Below are 18101 nucleotides of genomic sequence, written 5' to 3' on the forward strand. Positions count from 1 at the left end.
TGATGGGACCAGATGCCACGATCTTAGTTTTCTGAATGTTGAGCTTTAAGCCAACTTTTTCACTCTCCTCTTTCACTTTCATCAAGAGGTTTTTTAGTTCCTCTTCACTTTCTGCCATAAGGGTGGTGTCATCTGCATATCGAGGTTGTTGATATTTCTCCCCACAACCTTGATTCGAGCTTGTGCTTCTTCCAGCCCAGCGTTTCTCATGATGTGCTCTGCATATAAGTTAAATGAGCAGGGTGACAATATACAGCCTTGAGGTATTCCTTTTCCTATTTGGAATAAATCTGTTGGTCCATGTCCAGTTCTAACTGTTGCTTCCTGATCTGCATACAGGTTTCTCAAGAGGCAGGTCAGGTGGTCTGGTATTCCCATCTCTTTCAGAATTTTCCACAGTTTCTTGTGATCCACACAGTCAAAGGCTTTGGCATAGTCAATAAAGCAGAAATAGATGTTTTCCTGGAACTCTCTTGCTTTTTCGATGATCCAGCAGATGTTGGCAATTTGATCTCTGGTTCCTCTTCCTTTTCTAAAACCAGCTTGAACATCTGGAAGTTCACGTTTCATGTATTGCTGAAGCCTGGCTTGGAGAATTTTGAGCATTACTTTACTAGCGTGTGAGATGAGTGCAATTGTGCGGTAGTTTGAACATTCTTTGGGATTGCCTTTCTTTGGGATTGGAATGGAAGCAGCCATAGGTATACATATATCCCCTCCCTATTGAAACTCCCTCCAATCTCCTTCCTTATCCCACCTCTCAAGGTTGATACAGAGCTCCTGTTTGAGTTTCCTGAGTCATACAGCAAATTCCTGTTGACTCTCTGTTTTACATATGGTAATGTAAGTTTCCATGTTACTCTTTCCATACATCTCACCCTCTTCTCCCCTCTCCCCATGTCCATATGTCTATTCTCTGTTTCTCCACTGTTGCCTTGTAAGTAAATTCTTTAGTACCATTTTTCTAGATTCTGTATACATGCATTAGAATATGGGATTTATCTTTGTCTTTCTGACTCACTTCACTCTGTATCATAGGTTCTAGGTTCATCCGTCTCATTAGAACTGACTCAACTGTGTTCCTTTTTATGGCTTAGTAATATTCCATTGTGTATATGCACCACAACTTTATCCATTCATCTGTCAATGGACATCTAGGTTGCTTCCATATTCTAGCTATTGTAAATAGTGCTGCAATGAACAATGGGATACACGTGTCTCTTTCAATTCTGGTTTCCTCAGGATATGTGCCTAGGAGTGGGATTGCTGGGATATATGGTGGTTTTATTCCTAGTTTTTTAAGGAATCTCCATACCATCTTCCATAGTGGCTGTATCAATTTACATTCCCACCAGCAGTACAAGAGCATTCCCTTTTCTCCACACCCTCTCCAGCATTTATTGTTTGTAGACATTTTGATGATGCCCATTCCGACTGGTGTGAGGTGATATCTCATTGTAGTTTTGATTTGCATTTCTCTAATAATGAGCAATGTTGAGCATCTTTTCATGTGTTTGTTAACCATATGTATGTCTTCTTTGGAGAAATGTCTGTTTAGGTCTTTTCCCCATTTTTTGATTGGTTTGTTTGTTTTTCTGGCATTGAGTTGTATGAGCTGCTTGTATATTTTGGAAATTAATCCTTTGTCAATTGTTTCATTTGTTGTTATTTTGTCTCATTCTGAGGGTTGTCTTTTCACCTTGCTTATAGTTTCCTTTGCTGTGCAAAAGCTTTTAAGTTTAATCAGGTCCCACTTGTTTACTTTTGTTTTTATTTCCATTACTCTAGGAGGTGAGTCATAGAGGATCTTGCTTTAATTTATGTCATTGAGTGTTCTGCCTCTGTTTTCCTTTAAGAGTTTTATAGTTTCTGGTCTTACATTTACGTTTTTAATCTATTTTGAGTTTATCTTCGTGTATGGTGTTAGGAAGTGTTCTAATTTCATTCTTTTACATGTAACTGTCCAGTTTTCCCAGCACCATTTATTGAAGAGGCTCATTGACTTTTGACTCAGCTCCAATAGCCTCTGCTGCTGCTGCTGCTAAGTCACTTCAGTCGTGTCCGACTCTGTGCGACCCCAGAGATGGCAGCCCACCAGGCTCCCCCATCCCTGGGATTCTCCAGGCAAGAATGCTGGAGTGGGTTGCCATTTCCTTCTCCAATGCATGAAAGTGAAAAGTGAAAGTTAGGTTGCTCAGTCGTGTCTGACTCTTAGCAACCCCATGGACTGTAGCCTACCAGACTCCTCTGTCCATGGGATTTTCCAGGCAAGAGTACTGGAGTGGGGTGCCATTGCCTTCTCCAGTAGCCTCTGCTAGCTTCCTTTATTTCTGACATGACAGGAAGTTTCAGGTGCATCTTGAACGTGTTCCAAGTGTGATATAGGCCTTTTCTTCAAGGATTTCTGCTTCCTTTTATGTCTTTATTTTTTAATTAAAAAAATTTAAATTGTAATAATTTAATAAATTTTTAACATATAATTGACATATTAGTTTATGTAATGCCATGAAATAAGATAAATTTAAGAGGATTGAAACCATATCAGACATCTTTTCTGACCACAATGGTATGAAACTAAAAAGCAATTATAAGAAGAAAACTGGAAAATTCACAAATATGTGATTAAACAACATGCTACTGAATAACTAATGGGTCAGAAAAGAAACCAAAGAAAAAAATGTAAAAAATGTAAGACAAACATAACAAACATAATAAACATAACAGAACTTATGAAATACAACAAAACAGCTGTAAGAGGGAAGCTCATAGCAAAAAATGCCTAAAGAAATAAGGAATATCTCAAATAACCTACTTTTGCACCTGAAGGAGTAGGAAAAAAATTTCATTTCCATGCCTTTCAGTTTATATGTATACTATACATACTATATATACAATATATTTTTTATCCTTCCCCCTTTCTTACATAAGCAGTAACATGCATACTATTCTGACTTTGGTTTTGTTTGTTTGTTTCGGCGCTTTGGCTGCTCTGCATACCTTGTGGAATCTTAGTTCCCTGAACAGGGACTGAACCTGGGCCACAACGGTGAATGCGCTGAGTCTTAACCACTGGGCCACTGGGGGATTCCTGACTGACTTTGTTTTATACTTTACAGTGTATCCTGTGAATCACTTCCTGTCAGTATATAGAGATATACCTCATTCCTTTCTACATCTGCATGGTGCTCTATGTGGGTGTCCATAGTTTATATTATCATTATCATTCCCTTACTAATAGCAAATCTTACTGTTTCCAGTCTTTTGGTATTAGAAATATTCCTGGTGTAAGTAGCCATATACATACATCTTTTCTTATTTTTGCCAGCATGTCTTTGCAGTAGGTTCCTGAAAGTAGAACTACTGAGTCCAAAAGGAAATGCTTATACACGTAACCTAAATATTCCCATTTTCTTCTGTAGGACTTCCCTGGCTCAGAAGGTAAAGAATCTGCCTACGATGCAGGAGGCCCCCATTCAACCCCTGGGTCAGGAAGATCCCTCAGAGAAGGGCATGGTAACCCACTACAGTATTCTTGCCTAGAGAATTCCATGGACAGAGGAACCTGGCAGGCTACAGTCCATGGGGTTGCAAAGAGTTGGACATCACAGCGAATAACAGTTTTTCTCCTCCGTAGGGACTATATGATTGATTTTTGCATTTCCATCAGCAATACTGAGCATTCCTGTTTTTCCACAGCCTCATCAGCAGAGTATCTCGACAAACTTTCGAATTTATGCCAATTAGATAGGTGAGAAAAAAGCACCTTAAGAAGTTTTAATCTGAATTTCCTTTGTTAGAAATGAAGTTACACTGTTTTGAGATTTAACCAAGCTAGATTTCTCCCTCTGGACTCCTTAAAGTGACCTCACTGTGATTTATAAGGTAAAGTTTCAGGGGATCCAGAATGGTTTCCTTAACTAAGTTCCATCATATCCAGTTCATATTTTTGGAACATACTGCCTGGAGGAATAAAAGGAATAGCTTAAAAAGGGAGTTATCAAAATCACCTTTGTTTTGGTTATATCTAATAACAGCAATGACTTTCAATTATTATGTACTAGTGACTGATTGGTTTTTATGCATTATCTCATTTACTCTTCCCAAGAACCCATGAAGTAGGTAGTTATCATCTCATTTCAGAGATGAGGAAAGTGAGACTAAGTAAGTTAGAAAGAATATACAGCTAGTAAATGGTGGGACTTGGATTCAAAACCAGATCTAATTTGCCTTTGCTATTACTCTCCATAATGTAGTAGCTAAAGACAGCTCTGTCTCTAAATCTCTGAATTTGGGGTTGGAGATGGAAAGAATATAAGATGAGCTTGGAGAGAAAAGGCAGCTCAGATTAGTGATACACTATTCAGTGATTCCCACCTATCATCAGGTTTTCTGCAGAAAGCCTTCCATCCAGCAAAGTTTTTCAAGTAAATCTTCATTGACCAGGGTAAATTTTTATGCCTCGCAAAAGGTAAGACTCAGAAAAGAAAATGTAAGTTACAGAAAATTTTATTAGTATCTACTGATCAAAAATAAGTATATGTTGCCATCTTGAGGTAAATTAATTTTTGACAAGGAAGCATATTGAGTCTGAGTAGGGTCTTCTTGAAAATGTAATCTCACCACAGCCTTCAGGAAATGAATGACTTTTCCTTTTTACTAGACTTCTACATTAAAGTGATTCAAAGTCTCAAGTGATATTTGACTCCTGTTTTGGTACCCTAAATTTGGGTAGTGCAACCTTGGAGGTCTATAGTCTCCTAGGAAAAGTTCATAAATTGCTAATGGGACTCCTGCTCTTACCACATCCTAATGTAAATCTTTTCCTACAAACATTTATGTGGTTTTTCCAAAAGAAGAGAAAATATAACTTGGAAATGGTGAGAAAGGAAAAAAAAAAAAAGGCAAAATAAAAAGAACTCTAGAACGTGATCTGCTTATCTTGACTTATACTAATTTCTAAGATAAACTTAATTACTTGAGTAGATTCCCCAAATTGCAGAATAAATCTCGTATAAACTCATATTTTACAGGGATTACCTCAGGAAATTCCATAATACATTGATTAATTTTATTAATATCTCAACTCTATATTTTGCCTGTCAGGAAACCCTTTGGGTTTTCCTGTTCCTCAGACTATTTTCCTAACTATATGGAACATTGAGAAGATAACAGGGGTCAGGTCGGCAGAATCACAAATCAGAGCAAGGGGTAAAATAAGAAAAAATGCTGGAAAAATCAGGCAGCAACTCAATTTCTTCAGAATGGTCTTCATAAAGTAGCATCATTCTTGTGTTAGAAGTGAATTCACAACTCTCACACACCTAGTGTAAGTAGAAAAACACTCAGAACTATTTTTGTTTGGTTGGTTTTATTGATAGTGTCTGGGGCTTCCCTTGGGCTTCCCCGTTGGCTTAACGGTAAAGAATCCGCCTGCAGTGCAGGAGACACAGGAGACTCGATTTCAATCCCTGGGTCGGGAAGATCCCCTGGAGGGCAGGGCCACCCACTCCAGTACTCTTGTCTGGAGAATCCCACGGACTGAGGAGCCTGGTGGGTTACAGTTCGCAGGGCCACAGAGCCAGACACGACTGAAGCAACCGAGAACTCGCGCGCGGGGCTTCCCTGGTGACCCGGTGGTAAAGAATCTGTCTGCCAATTCAGGAGACACAGGAGCCATGGTTGGGAAGATCCCCTGGAGAAGGAAATGGCAACCCACTCCAGTATTCTTGCCTGGAGAATCCCAGGGACAGAGGAGCCTGGTGGGCTACAGTCCATAGGGCTCCAAGAGTCAGACCCAACTTAGTGACTAAACAACAGTGATAGTTATCTATATGTCTAGAAGCTGGGGGAAAAGAACAACTGAGCCACACTTATTGACTTCAGCACAGTACTAAATTAGTTTTTCCCTTTGTAGTAGACCTCAGTCTTAACTTATCTCAAGCTTTTGTGAATCAGATAAACTGTATCCTTATACTTTAACTGTGTATGCTAAATAAAGAATCTGTCCTTTCAATACAGAATTCAGACAAGGACCACAAAATTTTAGTTAGAAACTAAAGGTTTATTTTTTTATCTTGAAAAAGACATAAAAGACAAAAAAAGGCAAAAAAGATACTTAAAACAACCACATATATCAATAACTGTGACATTAAAATATATATATACTCATATATACATGTATGAAACTACACGAAGCAAATGCTTAGTAAGATGTTTGAAACCAAGAATGGGCTTGAACAGATTTCTAATGAAATACAACTAAAAGTTTTGCTCAAAGTGTCTAGGCAATGTTCAGCAATATTCGAGAAATTATGACAACTCTTCAATACCCCATGTGCAAAGGTCAGCAAAACAGGCTTCAAACCATGTTGTTTTAGCAGGATAGTTTTGGGTAATGATCCTGTTTCCTTATGGACAGCTACTTAACTCATCCACCATGTTGAGGTCTTCTTGTCTTTAAGAGTGTGCTAAATACAAGGATGAGTGAACTCTGGTGATAGAGAATGCAACAGTATAAAATATTGTTTTCAGTATAAAAATACTGAAGCATACATTTAAAGCAAAAGAGAACCCTAAGCTTGAAAATAAGCCAAGAGTAGTTTTACTCCTGATACAAATAAATACATCCTAAGACTTAGTATACCAGTCTCTTTTATATGCATAATAAACTCTGATATGTAAAATATCTGAGCAATTTGTGAGGTAAAACCTCTCAAAGTTTTACCATAATATGCCTTTTTCTTTTCTGTGCTCTACTTTGCTTTTTAGCCTGTTTCTAAGGCTGCCAGTGAACATCCTCTGGAACTGCTTCATGTGTTGGGTCCCCAAAACCCCTTGCCCTGCAACCCTGGTTTAATGAGATGCTTGGAGGACTCATAGGACTCAGCACATCACTGAACTCATGGCTACGATTTACTCCAGCAAAAGCTTTCAAAGCAGAAGAGCAAAGCAAAAGGTGTACAGTGCAAGGTCCAGGGGGAAACCAGGCACAAACTTCCAGAGACCTCTGCCAATAGAGTCCCATAGGATGTGCTTAATTCCTCCAGCAACTGAACTGTGACATGTGTGAAATATTGTCTACCATAAAACCTCATTAAAGATGCAATGCCAAAAGCAAACAAACAAAAACAAAAGATGCAGCGTCAGGGAATTCCCTGGCAGTTCGGTGGTTAGGACTCCATGCTTTCACTACCAACAGCCTGGGTACAATACGTGGTTGGGGAACTGAGATCCCACAAGCCACACGGCAGGGCCAAAACAATGCAAAACAAAGAAACAAGCTGTGCCAGGGTTGTTATTGTGAGCTATTCACATAGGTACATCCTGCATAGCATATATCCAAATTCTAGATTCCCAGGAAGAAAGCATGTGCTAGCACAAACCACACTGGACAAACACCTTAGTCTCAGCAAGCAACTCTAACTGACGAGAGTGGAGGGAACCCTCTTGAAATCTAAGTTTCCAGATGCCAGCCAAGGTCCAACTTTACAAGCAGGCCTTTCAAAGGATCGAAGTCTGGTCTGCTGTTATTCTTTTGTACACTTAGTGACAATCCCACGGGAATAATCAACATACTTTCAGATTCTACACTCTTCTAATTCAAAAACATGCATTTTTTAAAAACATAATAAAGTCTGCTGCCTAAGATATGGTTAATGCACTCATGTTAATAAAATGCCATAGTAATATTTGAGTTTTACTGAAAAGTGGAATAAAAATACATGGAAAACAAAAGAAAATGCAGTTTTGTCTTAATGAACTTGGAATCTCAGTATTTCAATATAAAGAGGGCTCTTTCAGTATGGTTAGTGGCAAAATCTATAAATACCTGTGTTATAATTGACTAAAATGGGCTTCACACAATTACATATAATTAAATAAAAATAAACAGTTGATAATTACTTGGCATTAATAGTTTGAACATTAACTTTAGAAGTAAGAGGTAAAGGAGGCACTATAACACCATGTTTATGAAGAGAATTTTTTTCAGCTAATATTTTGGGGATATGAGAGGAAACTTCCTTTTGTTGTTCTCGCCACTTGAGTATATTCTCTGCCAGTTCTTCTGTCTCAGTCACCAAAATATCCATCTTTGCTAAAGCTGTGCTCTGTAACATATGAAAGAAGGGGAAAACAGGAGAGAAATCATGTCTATCATTAATACATCATTACTGTATCATCATAATTATGACACCCAAAGTTTACAAATGATCTTTTCCAGCCTCTTAATACAAAGGCTCCTTAATGTGCTCTCCTACACATTCTTTTTCTTCATGAGCTCAGCTCTCCTTTGTCTTCACTGATCACCTTCATGCAAATGACACTCAGTCTATACTGTCAAACTAATCTTCCTAAAGTTCAGTCCTACATTTCAGTTTTCTGGAAATCTCCATCTAGATGCATACTCAGTATCTCAAACTCAATTTAACTACAGTTCAACAAACCATGACTAAACATTTACTCTCTGTATAAGACATGTCAGAAAACAAACTTATTGGTTTCTTTAATCTCTCTTTTTTTTTTTCTTTAATCTCTTGACACTACTCATCTTCAAGTCCCCAAGGCTAGAAACTTCATTCCTTGGATGTGTCACTTGTCCAAATAGTAGCCACATGATAGAAACTTGACCTCCAAAATCTAAAATAATCAACACAATCCTTTGTATTCAGATGCTTTAAATCTTTTATCTGAACAACTGTATTTATTCTCCAAGTTTCTCTGCCTTTGGTTCCTCTGCCTGGTCCTCTAACCCACAGCTCATCAAATTTTAATGTGTACAGAAATCACCTGAGGAACTTGTTAAACTGCAGATTCAGATTCTGAAGGTCTAAGATGAAGGAGTTCTGCATTTCTAACAAGGTTCCAGGTGATGCTGATGCTGTGCCCATACTTGGGAGTGACAAGGCTCAGTCCACTCTCCCCAGTTATTTTCTCCATGATTAAACTACAGTTCTGATTAAGTAAATCAACCCTCTGTGCACATCTCTAAAAACAAATGGAAAAAAAAAAATCCAACAGTTCCCCAATACTCAAAGTCTAAACTTCTTAGTTTGATTTTCAAAATATTCCATGAACTAACCCGGAGCCAATCTCCCTATCAATACCCTTAAAAATCAACTGGATTACCATTCTTCTCTCAAACTACCTATGCTCTCTAATTTTCATGTCTTGCCTCAAACTGCTTTTGGCTGAGCTACTCTTTTTCACTGATTCTTCAAGATGCAGCTTGCTTCTAACTCCTATTTAAAACTTTACTGAAGTATTCCTACTTCCTATTCTATTCCCAATCTTCTTAAAGTGAAAGTAATCACCCCCTTTCCTGTGCTTAATAGATAGCATCTTCTTTATCATTCTCTTCTGTACTCACTGTGCAAATAATACTATAAAGTAGAAAGTATATTATACTTTCTCTCACCAAACCTTGAGAATCTGAGGGAAGGGATTGGTCATATCTGTTTCTCTCTCATGATACATATAGCATAGTTCCTTGCACAATGAAGATAACACATTTATTAAATATCAGGATAAAACAATGTAAAATGACTTATAAATTTTAAAAAAGGCATCCTGATTAAAAAAATAATCCACTGATAATATTAGCCATCAAAAAGTTAAACAGGGAGAGCACACATTTGAGATTCCAGTATTAAAGAACCAATGATAGTTATAAGCAAGGTGAAAGGAGTGAAGTACCTAAATGCTATTGGTAATACTCACCATTTTCTTTAGATCTGCATCTAAATAAGGGATATTTCTAATTGTTTCAAGATGATCCTCTAATCTCTCAATGAAAGTCACTGCCAATTCCAGCAAATGCACTATGTATCTGAAGGAGGGAGAAAAAAAAAGTCAACTATTTTTTTTCCCACTTCAGATATTTTGTGTTTTCTTTTTTCCCTTTAATTAGAACTTTTAATATGAAATAAGAGAATTACAATCTACGCAATGAGTCATTAATAACCTTTCTGCATTCATGGAAATATCAGTGATAAAAAAGGTCCTTCTTTTTCATTTTAAACAGGAATTAGCTTGTCATCCAAACAGAAAAACAGAGAGAGACAACACTAATCGTGTCTAATGTTACCTAATGTTAGACAAACATGAATGTGAATAATTTTCTTACGTAAGTAAAAGAATTTCTCTAGGTAAAACCTCATTCCATTTCAATCTACTTATTCTTGGTGAAGGGTGAAGACAACAAGGATAAATGTGCTTCACTGAAATAGCCTACACAAGAAACTACTTTGAATCTTTATATTTGCAAAATGCCTTCAAATTATTACTTAGTTCTTCTGATATTTATAATGTATAGTATATACATTAATGATATTTTACTATACTGAATATATTCCCAAGCATGGGATTTGTATATCTATTATTTGACTGTAAGGTAAAAGATTTGACACTTAAGAGGAAATACTGGGCCTTCCCTGGTGGTCCAGCAGTTAAGACTCTGCACTCCCCAGTGCAGGGGGCCTGGGTTCCATCCCTGGTCAGGGAACTAGATCGTGCATGCCACCATTAAAGATCCTGTATGCTGTAACTCAGACCTCTCATAGCCAAATAAATAAATAAAAATTTTTTAAAAAAAAAAAGAAATACTGATCGGCTCAGGGTCAGTTAGTAAGACACTGGTTGGAGAAAGCAATCAGATCCCCAGATGCCTGCTTTTTAATTTTATTATTATTTATTATTAATAATAACCTATACCTTCAATTTGATACTTCCCATACTCCTTTAAGAAAAAGAGAGCATGCCCTTTCCATGGAATGGGAAACTAAGGTAAAAATTTAAGTCATTTGCCCAAGGCTTTGAGGCATACAGTCAGCACAGGTGAGATCAGAATTGTAATTTTCCTCCTTTTGGTTGACCCTGTGTTCATCTGTCCCTGCTTAAACTCCGACAGAATTTTTATATAGAGATATTAACATAATAATAAATTTACATCACAGAAAACTGTCTATACACAATAAAAATGATTTTATCCACCTTAGTATGTTATGAATCTAATTGCTTTCATTATAATTTCCAAGACACTGGGCAAAAGAAATGCCTTTCTCTTCACCATTGCTATAATTCTTTAAAAGTAAAGGGTTTTCTTTCTGGTTTAATGTATCAGCATTAATAATAATGTTAATAGATACAATCACTCATATACTATTCAATGAATTATGCTATGAAATAACTACTAGTCTAAACAAAACTACCCTCAGGAAACATGTAACTGTTAATGTCTACTTTGTAGTCTAACCTGTGATAAACAGCTTCAATAGGCAAGTTTCCTTGGCATATGGGTTTCAACAGTCTCTGCCTGAGGGACCGCTTTTCTTTTAGCACTGCTTCCAAATGATTATTCATGCTTTGCAGACTATGACACTTCTGAGCTACACAAACCAGAATCAGAATTTATAGTTAACAGAACAAGTTTTGAAATCACTATCAACATCAAAAATCAAGCCCACCATTTCTCTCCTAAATATCTCCCCTTTGCTATCATTAATACCCAATACCAGTTTCATTTTCACCTATTAATATTTTCTCTTCCTTTTCCTACTGATTACCCAATCTAGTGCTAAATTCTTAGTGTTTTCCAAATCTACTCCTCCTTTTTATAGCCAGAGCCATATTTTTCTCATAAAGTCTTTGCCTCTAATATTCTATATGAACACTAAAAAGCAAACATGTGTCTTCTCAGCTACTTTTATTTCAGTATTTTCCCCCGAATTCAGTTAATGGCTATCAACTGACTCTTAAATCATTATTTTAAAAAAATTTCAAACTTACAGAAGAGTTTCAAGAAAAGTTCACTGACTGAACTCCCATATACATTTCACCTAGATTCACCAACCAACATTTAGCTACATTTTTACTCCTCTTTCTTTATACTCACATACATATATTTTTCATAACCAATTTGAGAGTAAGTTGCAGATGTCATGACCTTTTACTTCTAAAACTTTAGCATGTATTTTACCAAATAGGAACATTCTCCAATGTAACAACAAGTGTAGTTATATAAGAGAATCAAATCACTACTATCAAATTCAGATAATTTAACATTGGTACAATACTACCAATATTTAATACAGCCTATATTTAAACATCACCAAATATCATAATAATAATGTCATTTATACCAAAAAAATTTTTTCTAATCAAATATTCAATCCATGGCTACCCTTTGCTTTAGCTATCATATCTCTTTAGGATCCTTTCATCTGTAAGATTCTTCAGCCTTTGTCTTTTAGGCTCTGCTGACTCTGAGGAGCTCCTACCTCGGCCACTTCTTATGCTATTTGCAATAGCTAAACCCACAGGACTTCTATTTGAGCACACCAAAAAGCAGACTTTGTTAGTTTTGGCATAATACCTGGAAAAATTTTCATAACCTTGTACCCTAGTGCTTATTTAAAGTAATCTCAAGAAAAAGTTGGCATTCTAATGATTGCTCATTTAACTAAATCACTTACCCAAAAAGGAAGGATGGACAACATCTGCTGCATCTTTTTCTAGGCTTAGGAGTTCAATTTCCAGGTTTTTCTACATTAGAAACAAAAATACCACTTAGCTCACCTGAAGTAAAAGCTTAAAACTTTGATTCAAAAAAAAGGACAGTCTTTAACTCAGGAATATTTAAAGGGAGCAGGAAGACGATTTGTTATGGAAGCTTTTCATTTTGGTGTTTAAGCCCTGTTGCTGCTATTGCTACTACTCATTACTACTATGATTACTACTATTATTAACTACTGCTAAGAAAAGCCTACACAGCTATGTCCTAGACACCATTCTACATGCAAGAAAATTGTTGGAACTAATTAAGATGCTTTCCTTTAGCAGAAGTGGATAGTAGAAACTCCAACAAAATTTACCTGGTAGATTTCAGCTTGAATATCTGTGATCTGCTGTAGTCTGGAGAAGTTCACAAAGCAAGAAGTTGATTTCTTAGATATATTTAACATCTCCTATTGGTAAATGAACAGACAAAGTAAGTAGTAGTATGTCAGAAAAAGTTTGTGTGCACTGGAATAGCATGCCCACATGTCTAAAATATGAGGATATGCCCAACACTCCCCCTGAAAAATGAAGTATAGAAGTAGCAATGTGTATTTCCTGTTTTTAAAACCTCCACCATCACAAATCCTTTGCCCAAATATTTAAAAAATAAGAAAAACAAACAAAATCACTTTGTACTATTTCCTAAAGCATCATGCACAACAGATTGGCACTACTGATAGTTTACCAGAGAATTCTAAGGTTGAGTTTGCTAGAGAACCACTTCTACACAAATGACCAAACCTAGTCTATTAGGCCTTGCTGGGGCTAAAATCAAACACTCTGGGCCATGGAATCATTCATCTGATTCATTAAATGACGTCTGTTGGCTACAAGTCACATTGTCTCTTTCCATATTCTTCCTCTCTCAGATAAAGGAATAGTTTTGTCCAGGCATAATTATTCTTGTAAAAAGCCTACTCCCTTGCCCCACTTCCTTTATATCCTTTCAGTCTGTTATATCACTTTTTTAAATTGCAGGTTATCACAGAATAAGAACATTATCTTTTTCATCCCTTGGCTTCATCCATAGTTTTTTCTATTCTCTTTTTCTTTTCTAGAATGTTGGCACAGGAAAGAACTTCAGATACCATATAGGCCAGGGGCTGGAAAGCCACCGCCTATGAATTAAATATGGCCCATTGCCTGTTTCTGTGTAGCTTAAGGGTCAAGAATGGTTTTTATGTTTCTTAATTGTTGTAGAAAAAAATGAAAAGAAAAATATTTTGTGACACATGGAAATTAAATGAAATTCAAATCTCAGGGTCCAGAAATAAAGTTTCACTGAAACTCAACTTTGTTCATTCATTTACTTATTATCTCATGTTGTTCTCATACTAAAATAGCCTAGTTTTGACCCTATGGACCTAAAAGCCTCAAATACTTACTCTATGGCCCTTCATAGCAAAAGTTGGCTGAATGATGATAACCAATTTATAAACATTGAGTTAGATAATGGAAGATTCAAAGATGAATGAAACAAGCTCTCTGCCCTTAACAAGCTCATGATGGATGGTAAGGAAAAGGTATTCTAGACATTATAAATGCTCAGAAACTATCAGTTAGTACTAACATATATGTGAGAAGGGGAAGATGAATCTGGAAACAGTTTTCTACATAATCATGGCAGATCTTGATAGCTATGATAAGCAATCATAATGCAGAAAATGAGAGCAATTTAAAGTTTTCTGATGAAGAAGTGACACAATCGTATATAATACCTATTTTAGAAATGTAAATGGAGATAGTATGGAAAATAAAATTAATGGAGATGGTGGGAGGAAGGAGTGGGAAGTGTCTGCTTAATGAGTAGGGGGATTCCATTGGGGATAATAAAGAAAAGTTTGAAAAGAGTTTCACAACATTGTGGGGTAAAAAACACCAACCTACTCCGGTAATGAGCCAACAACATCAAACAAACAGACAAAAAACTAGTGGAGCCAGACTGAAGGTTGGATATTTAGACAGGTGGCTGCCACAGCATACCCGGTGAGAAGATGAAACTGTGGATTAGGTCAGTAGCAGTTAAAAAGGAAAGGGAGGGAGAAATATTAGTTCCTAAGAAGATGGAATTCATAAGTCCTAGTTGATACAGGGAATGAGGAAGACAGTCAAGTCAGTAATGACTCCCAAGGATTCTGCTTCAGGTGACTGGACAGATAGTTATACCATTCATTGAGGTAGACAACACAGGATATTTTACTGATGGCAAATTTGAGGATTGGGGAGGTTAAGTATTAGTTCAACTTTATACTGCCAATGTGTAACAGGGCTGAAATGAGAATACATTCAATTTGCATTTCCATTATATTGGCCTGACTCTTTCTGTTCTCTCTTAGAAGGTAAATTAAAGGTAAGAAGGTAAATTAAAGTAAAACATCTCCTATTTCTCATTGTAACTTCCTCCTTCTCTGGTACCTCTCCATCCTTCCATGTTTGTACACTAATCTTGGTTGCAGGTCTGCAAACTAGTAAACTCTTGGGTTCAACAACACAGTAATGGAGCTTATCCACAAACATGCAAGAGAAACCAAAGGGAAAACAAGAATTTTCAAGAAAAGGAGAGAGAAGAGAAAGAACAGTCAAATTCCTCTAGTAAATGGAAATTCTGTTTTGAGGACTGTGACTTAGGGAACACCTTAAAAAAAAAGCAAGGATTGGAAAATTCGAAAGTCTTTACTATTGACAACTACCATTATATATTATATGAACTTTACATGCCACTGGGCATCTGTTTAGGGTATTTCTGTTTACTCTGCTGCTAGGTACAAGAAGTTGAAATCCAGGACATTCATGTGCTAGACATTCACGTGAAAATCCTGGTAACACTGTGGTATCTATATCTACATATCTGTTTATGCTTGTATCTGTGAGCATTCTTTCTTTTCTTCTCTGTCCTTTCTTCTTCATACTGAATTCTAGCTAGGGACATTAAAAGGGAGGCAGCGTAACAGAGAGGCTCTAAAATGGGAGCAAGGTGCGGAAGAGAGCAGTACACAGAAAATAGCCTATGTGTTTACGTATGTGAAGTACTCTTCCTTTCTATTAGAAAATAGATTCTGAGGGGTTTTTTTAGGTCTGGATCCTTATCTCATGTGTTGCCAGTAGAGGGAGCTCAGATCAAGGCGCTGTGACTCAAGTTTGCCAGAATATACAGGATGTAAGGACTTCCGTGGTGGCTCAGACAGTAAAGAATCTGCATGCAATGCACGAGACTGGGTTTGATCCCTGGGTCAGGAAGATCCCCTGGAGAAGGGAAAGGCTACCCACTCCAGTGTTCTTGCCTGGAGATTTACATGGACAGAGGAGCCTCGAGGGTTACAGTCCATGGTGTTGCAAAGAGTGGGACACAACTGAGCGACTAACACTTTCACAAAGCCACTAAAAGAATTATCAACAACCTCAGATATGCAGATACCACTCTAATGACAGAAAGTGAAGAGGAACGAAAGAGCCTCTTGATGAGGGTGAAAGAGGACACTGAAAAAGCTGGCTTAAAACTCAACACTCAAAAAACTAAGATCATGGCATCCAGTCTCATCACTTCATGGCAAATAGATGTGGAAAAATTGGAAACAGTGACAGATTTTATTTTCTTGGGTTCCAAAATCAGTGTGGACGGTGACTGCAGCCATGAAGTTCAAAGATGCTTGCTCTTTGGAAGGAAAGCTATGACAAACCTAGGCAGAGTATGAAAAAGCAGAGACATCACTTTGCCAACAAAGGTCCGTATAGTCAAAGTTATGGTTTTTCCAGTAGTCATGTATGGATGTAAGAGTTGGCTGAGCACCAGAGAATCCATGCTTTTGAATTACAGTGCTGGAGAAGACTCTTGAGAGTCCCTTGGACTGCAAGGAGATCAAACCAGTCAATCCTAAAGGAAATCAATCCTAAATATTCATTGGAAGGACTGATGCTGAGCTGAAGCTCCAATACTTTGGCCACCTGATGCAAAGAGCCGACTCACTGGAAAAGACCCTGATGCTGGGAAAGGCTGAAGGCAGAAGAAGAGGATGGCAGAGGATGAGATGGTTAGATAGCACCACCAATTCAATGGACATGAATTTGAGCAAACTCTGGGAGATGGTGAAGAACAGGGAAGACTGGCAGGCTGCAGTCCCTGGGGTCACAGAGTAAGAACAACAACAGGGCATAAGCCAAAGCAGTATCCCTTATTATCCTATAGACAATTAACCCTACCTTTCTTTCACTAAACCATTCTCCAATGGATAGATCAAAACAGAACAAAGCTTCAATAAGCTATATTTTCTAAAAGCATTGTATCATATCACATCACACAGTTTTAAGCATCGCTCTTAATTTTTAACACACATGGGATGATGTGTACTTAATGGATAGACTGTTTAAAGGGATCATATAATACATCATTCTGAAAGAAGGATAAATCCTTATAATAAAAATCGGTTTTCATATGTACAGTTTGCTTAAAGTAGAATCATGCTACAAATCTGAGAAGTTTCCTCATTGGATCTAGCTGTGTAGTAAGATTATAAGATGGTCTTAAGGAGCTATGGATTGGCAGATCTTACCTGTAGGCAAAAACAAGTATGTCTAATTAGCCTTACCTAAAGTACACAAGGAAGATCCTCCCCAAAGCAATCAGCAGCCTAACTCACCAGAGTCTTATTCCCTTGGTTTATCTTCTACCAAAATATTCTAGACTGACAAATCCCAAATGTCTTATAGTATGAATTTATCAAATACTTTGTTACAGAACTAGACTATACAAGCTGTCTGACTCTGTGACCCCAAGGACTGCAGCATGACAGGCTTCCCTATCCTTCACTATCTCCCAGAGCCCTAGACAAGTTGGTAGGAAGAAAACACAGGAGAGAAGTGAGGAAGATGAGAACTGGGGAGTGTTATGGTTATGTTTTGCCATTCATATCCAGGCCTTTCGGGTCTTTCTCGCCAATAACCCTCTCCCCACCCCTCAGCCCCCCGACTCCCTAGCCTGTAAAGATGCTTGCTTCCCTTGGCGCCCTCCCGGACCCAGCGCTTCGTAAGATTTCAATATTTTACACGATGAGCATCGTTTGGGAACGTCCGTTTTAACTATCTACCCATTATTTCCCAACCCCGCCATCCATACAATCTAGAGGCGGTTATCACTGGATTGAAAAAAGGCGGGGAAACATTAGTTTTTATTATCGCCCACGAACTGACCTGAGATATCTCGCCTGCCAGACATTTGAAAGACCATCTACTCAGAGCCCCATTTGCGCATAACCCAACGCGGACCAGTCACTTCTGCCAGCAAGCAGCCCTATCGGCCTCCAGCCGGCACCCTCACACCCACTCTGGCAGCCAGCACCACCACCTCACAGCCAGCTTCTGTCGCCACCGGGTACACCTCCTTAATGACGCAATCGTCCCCACGCACCTGAGTGACCAACTCCGATGTAATGAAATGGCCCAGCAGTAGCCCAGCAGCGTTTAGCGCGGTAGCCGGGTCCCAGGGGTTCGCCGCGGCCATGGCAGGGAGCCACCTTCCCGGGTGGCGCGCAGAGTGAGTGGAACGCACCGCG

General features: G+C 37.9%; 1 protein-coding gene across 1 annotated transcript; it reads right to left on the bottom strand.

Moving 5' to 3' along the window:
• Window positions 1-6040: 6040 nt before the first annotated feature.
• HAUS2 (HAUS augmin like complex subunit 2) lies at window positions 6041-18086 on the bottom strand. The gene is made up of 6 exons (XM_061157468.1): window positions 17957-18086; window positions 12870-12962; window positions 12471-12540; window positions 11252-11384; window positions 9718-9826; window positions 6041-8108 (listed from the first exon to the last, which is right to left on the bottom strand). Exons 1-6 carry the CDS (start codon window positions 18047-18049, stop codon window positions 7899-7901), a joined length of 708 nt encoding a protein of 235 aa, XP_061013451.1. The 5' UTR covers window positions 18050-18086; the 3' UTR covers window positions 6041-7898.
• Window positions 18087-18101: the final 15 nt, after the last annotated feature.

The sequence above is a fragment of the Dama dama genome, chromosome 12 (assembly GCF_033118175.1).
Source record: "Dama dama isolate Ldn47 chromosome 12, ASM3311817v1, whole genome shotgun sequence".
Lineage (NCBI taxonomy): Eukaryota > Metazoa > Chordata > Mammalia > Artiodactyla > Cervidae > Dama > Dama dama.

Excerpts from the sequence above, each read along its gene's own strand:
- HAUS2 (XM_061157468.1), bottom strand. The coding sequence starts at position 18,049 with ATGGCCGCGGCGAACCCCTGGGACCCGGCTACCGCGCTAAACGCTGCT. Across the intron at positions 11,385-12,470 it reads TGTCCATCCTTCCTTTTTGG|CTCAGAAGTGTCATAGTCTG; the intron begins GTAAGTGATTTA and ends TGGTTTGTGTAG. Across the intron at positions 8,109-9,717 it reads ATGCAGATCTAAAGAAAATG|AGCACAGCTTTAGCAAAGAT; the intron begins GTGAGTATTACC and ends CATATGTTACAG.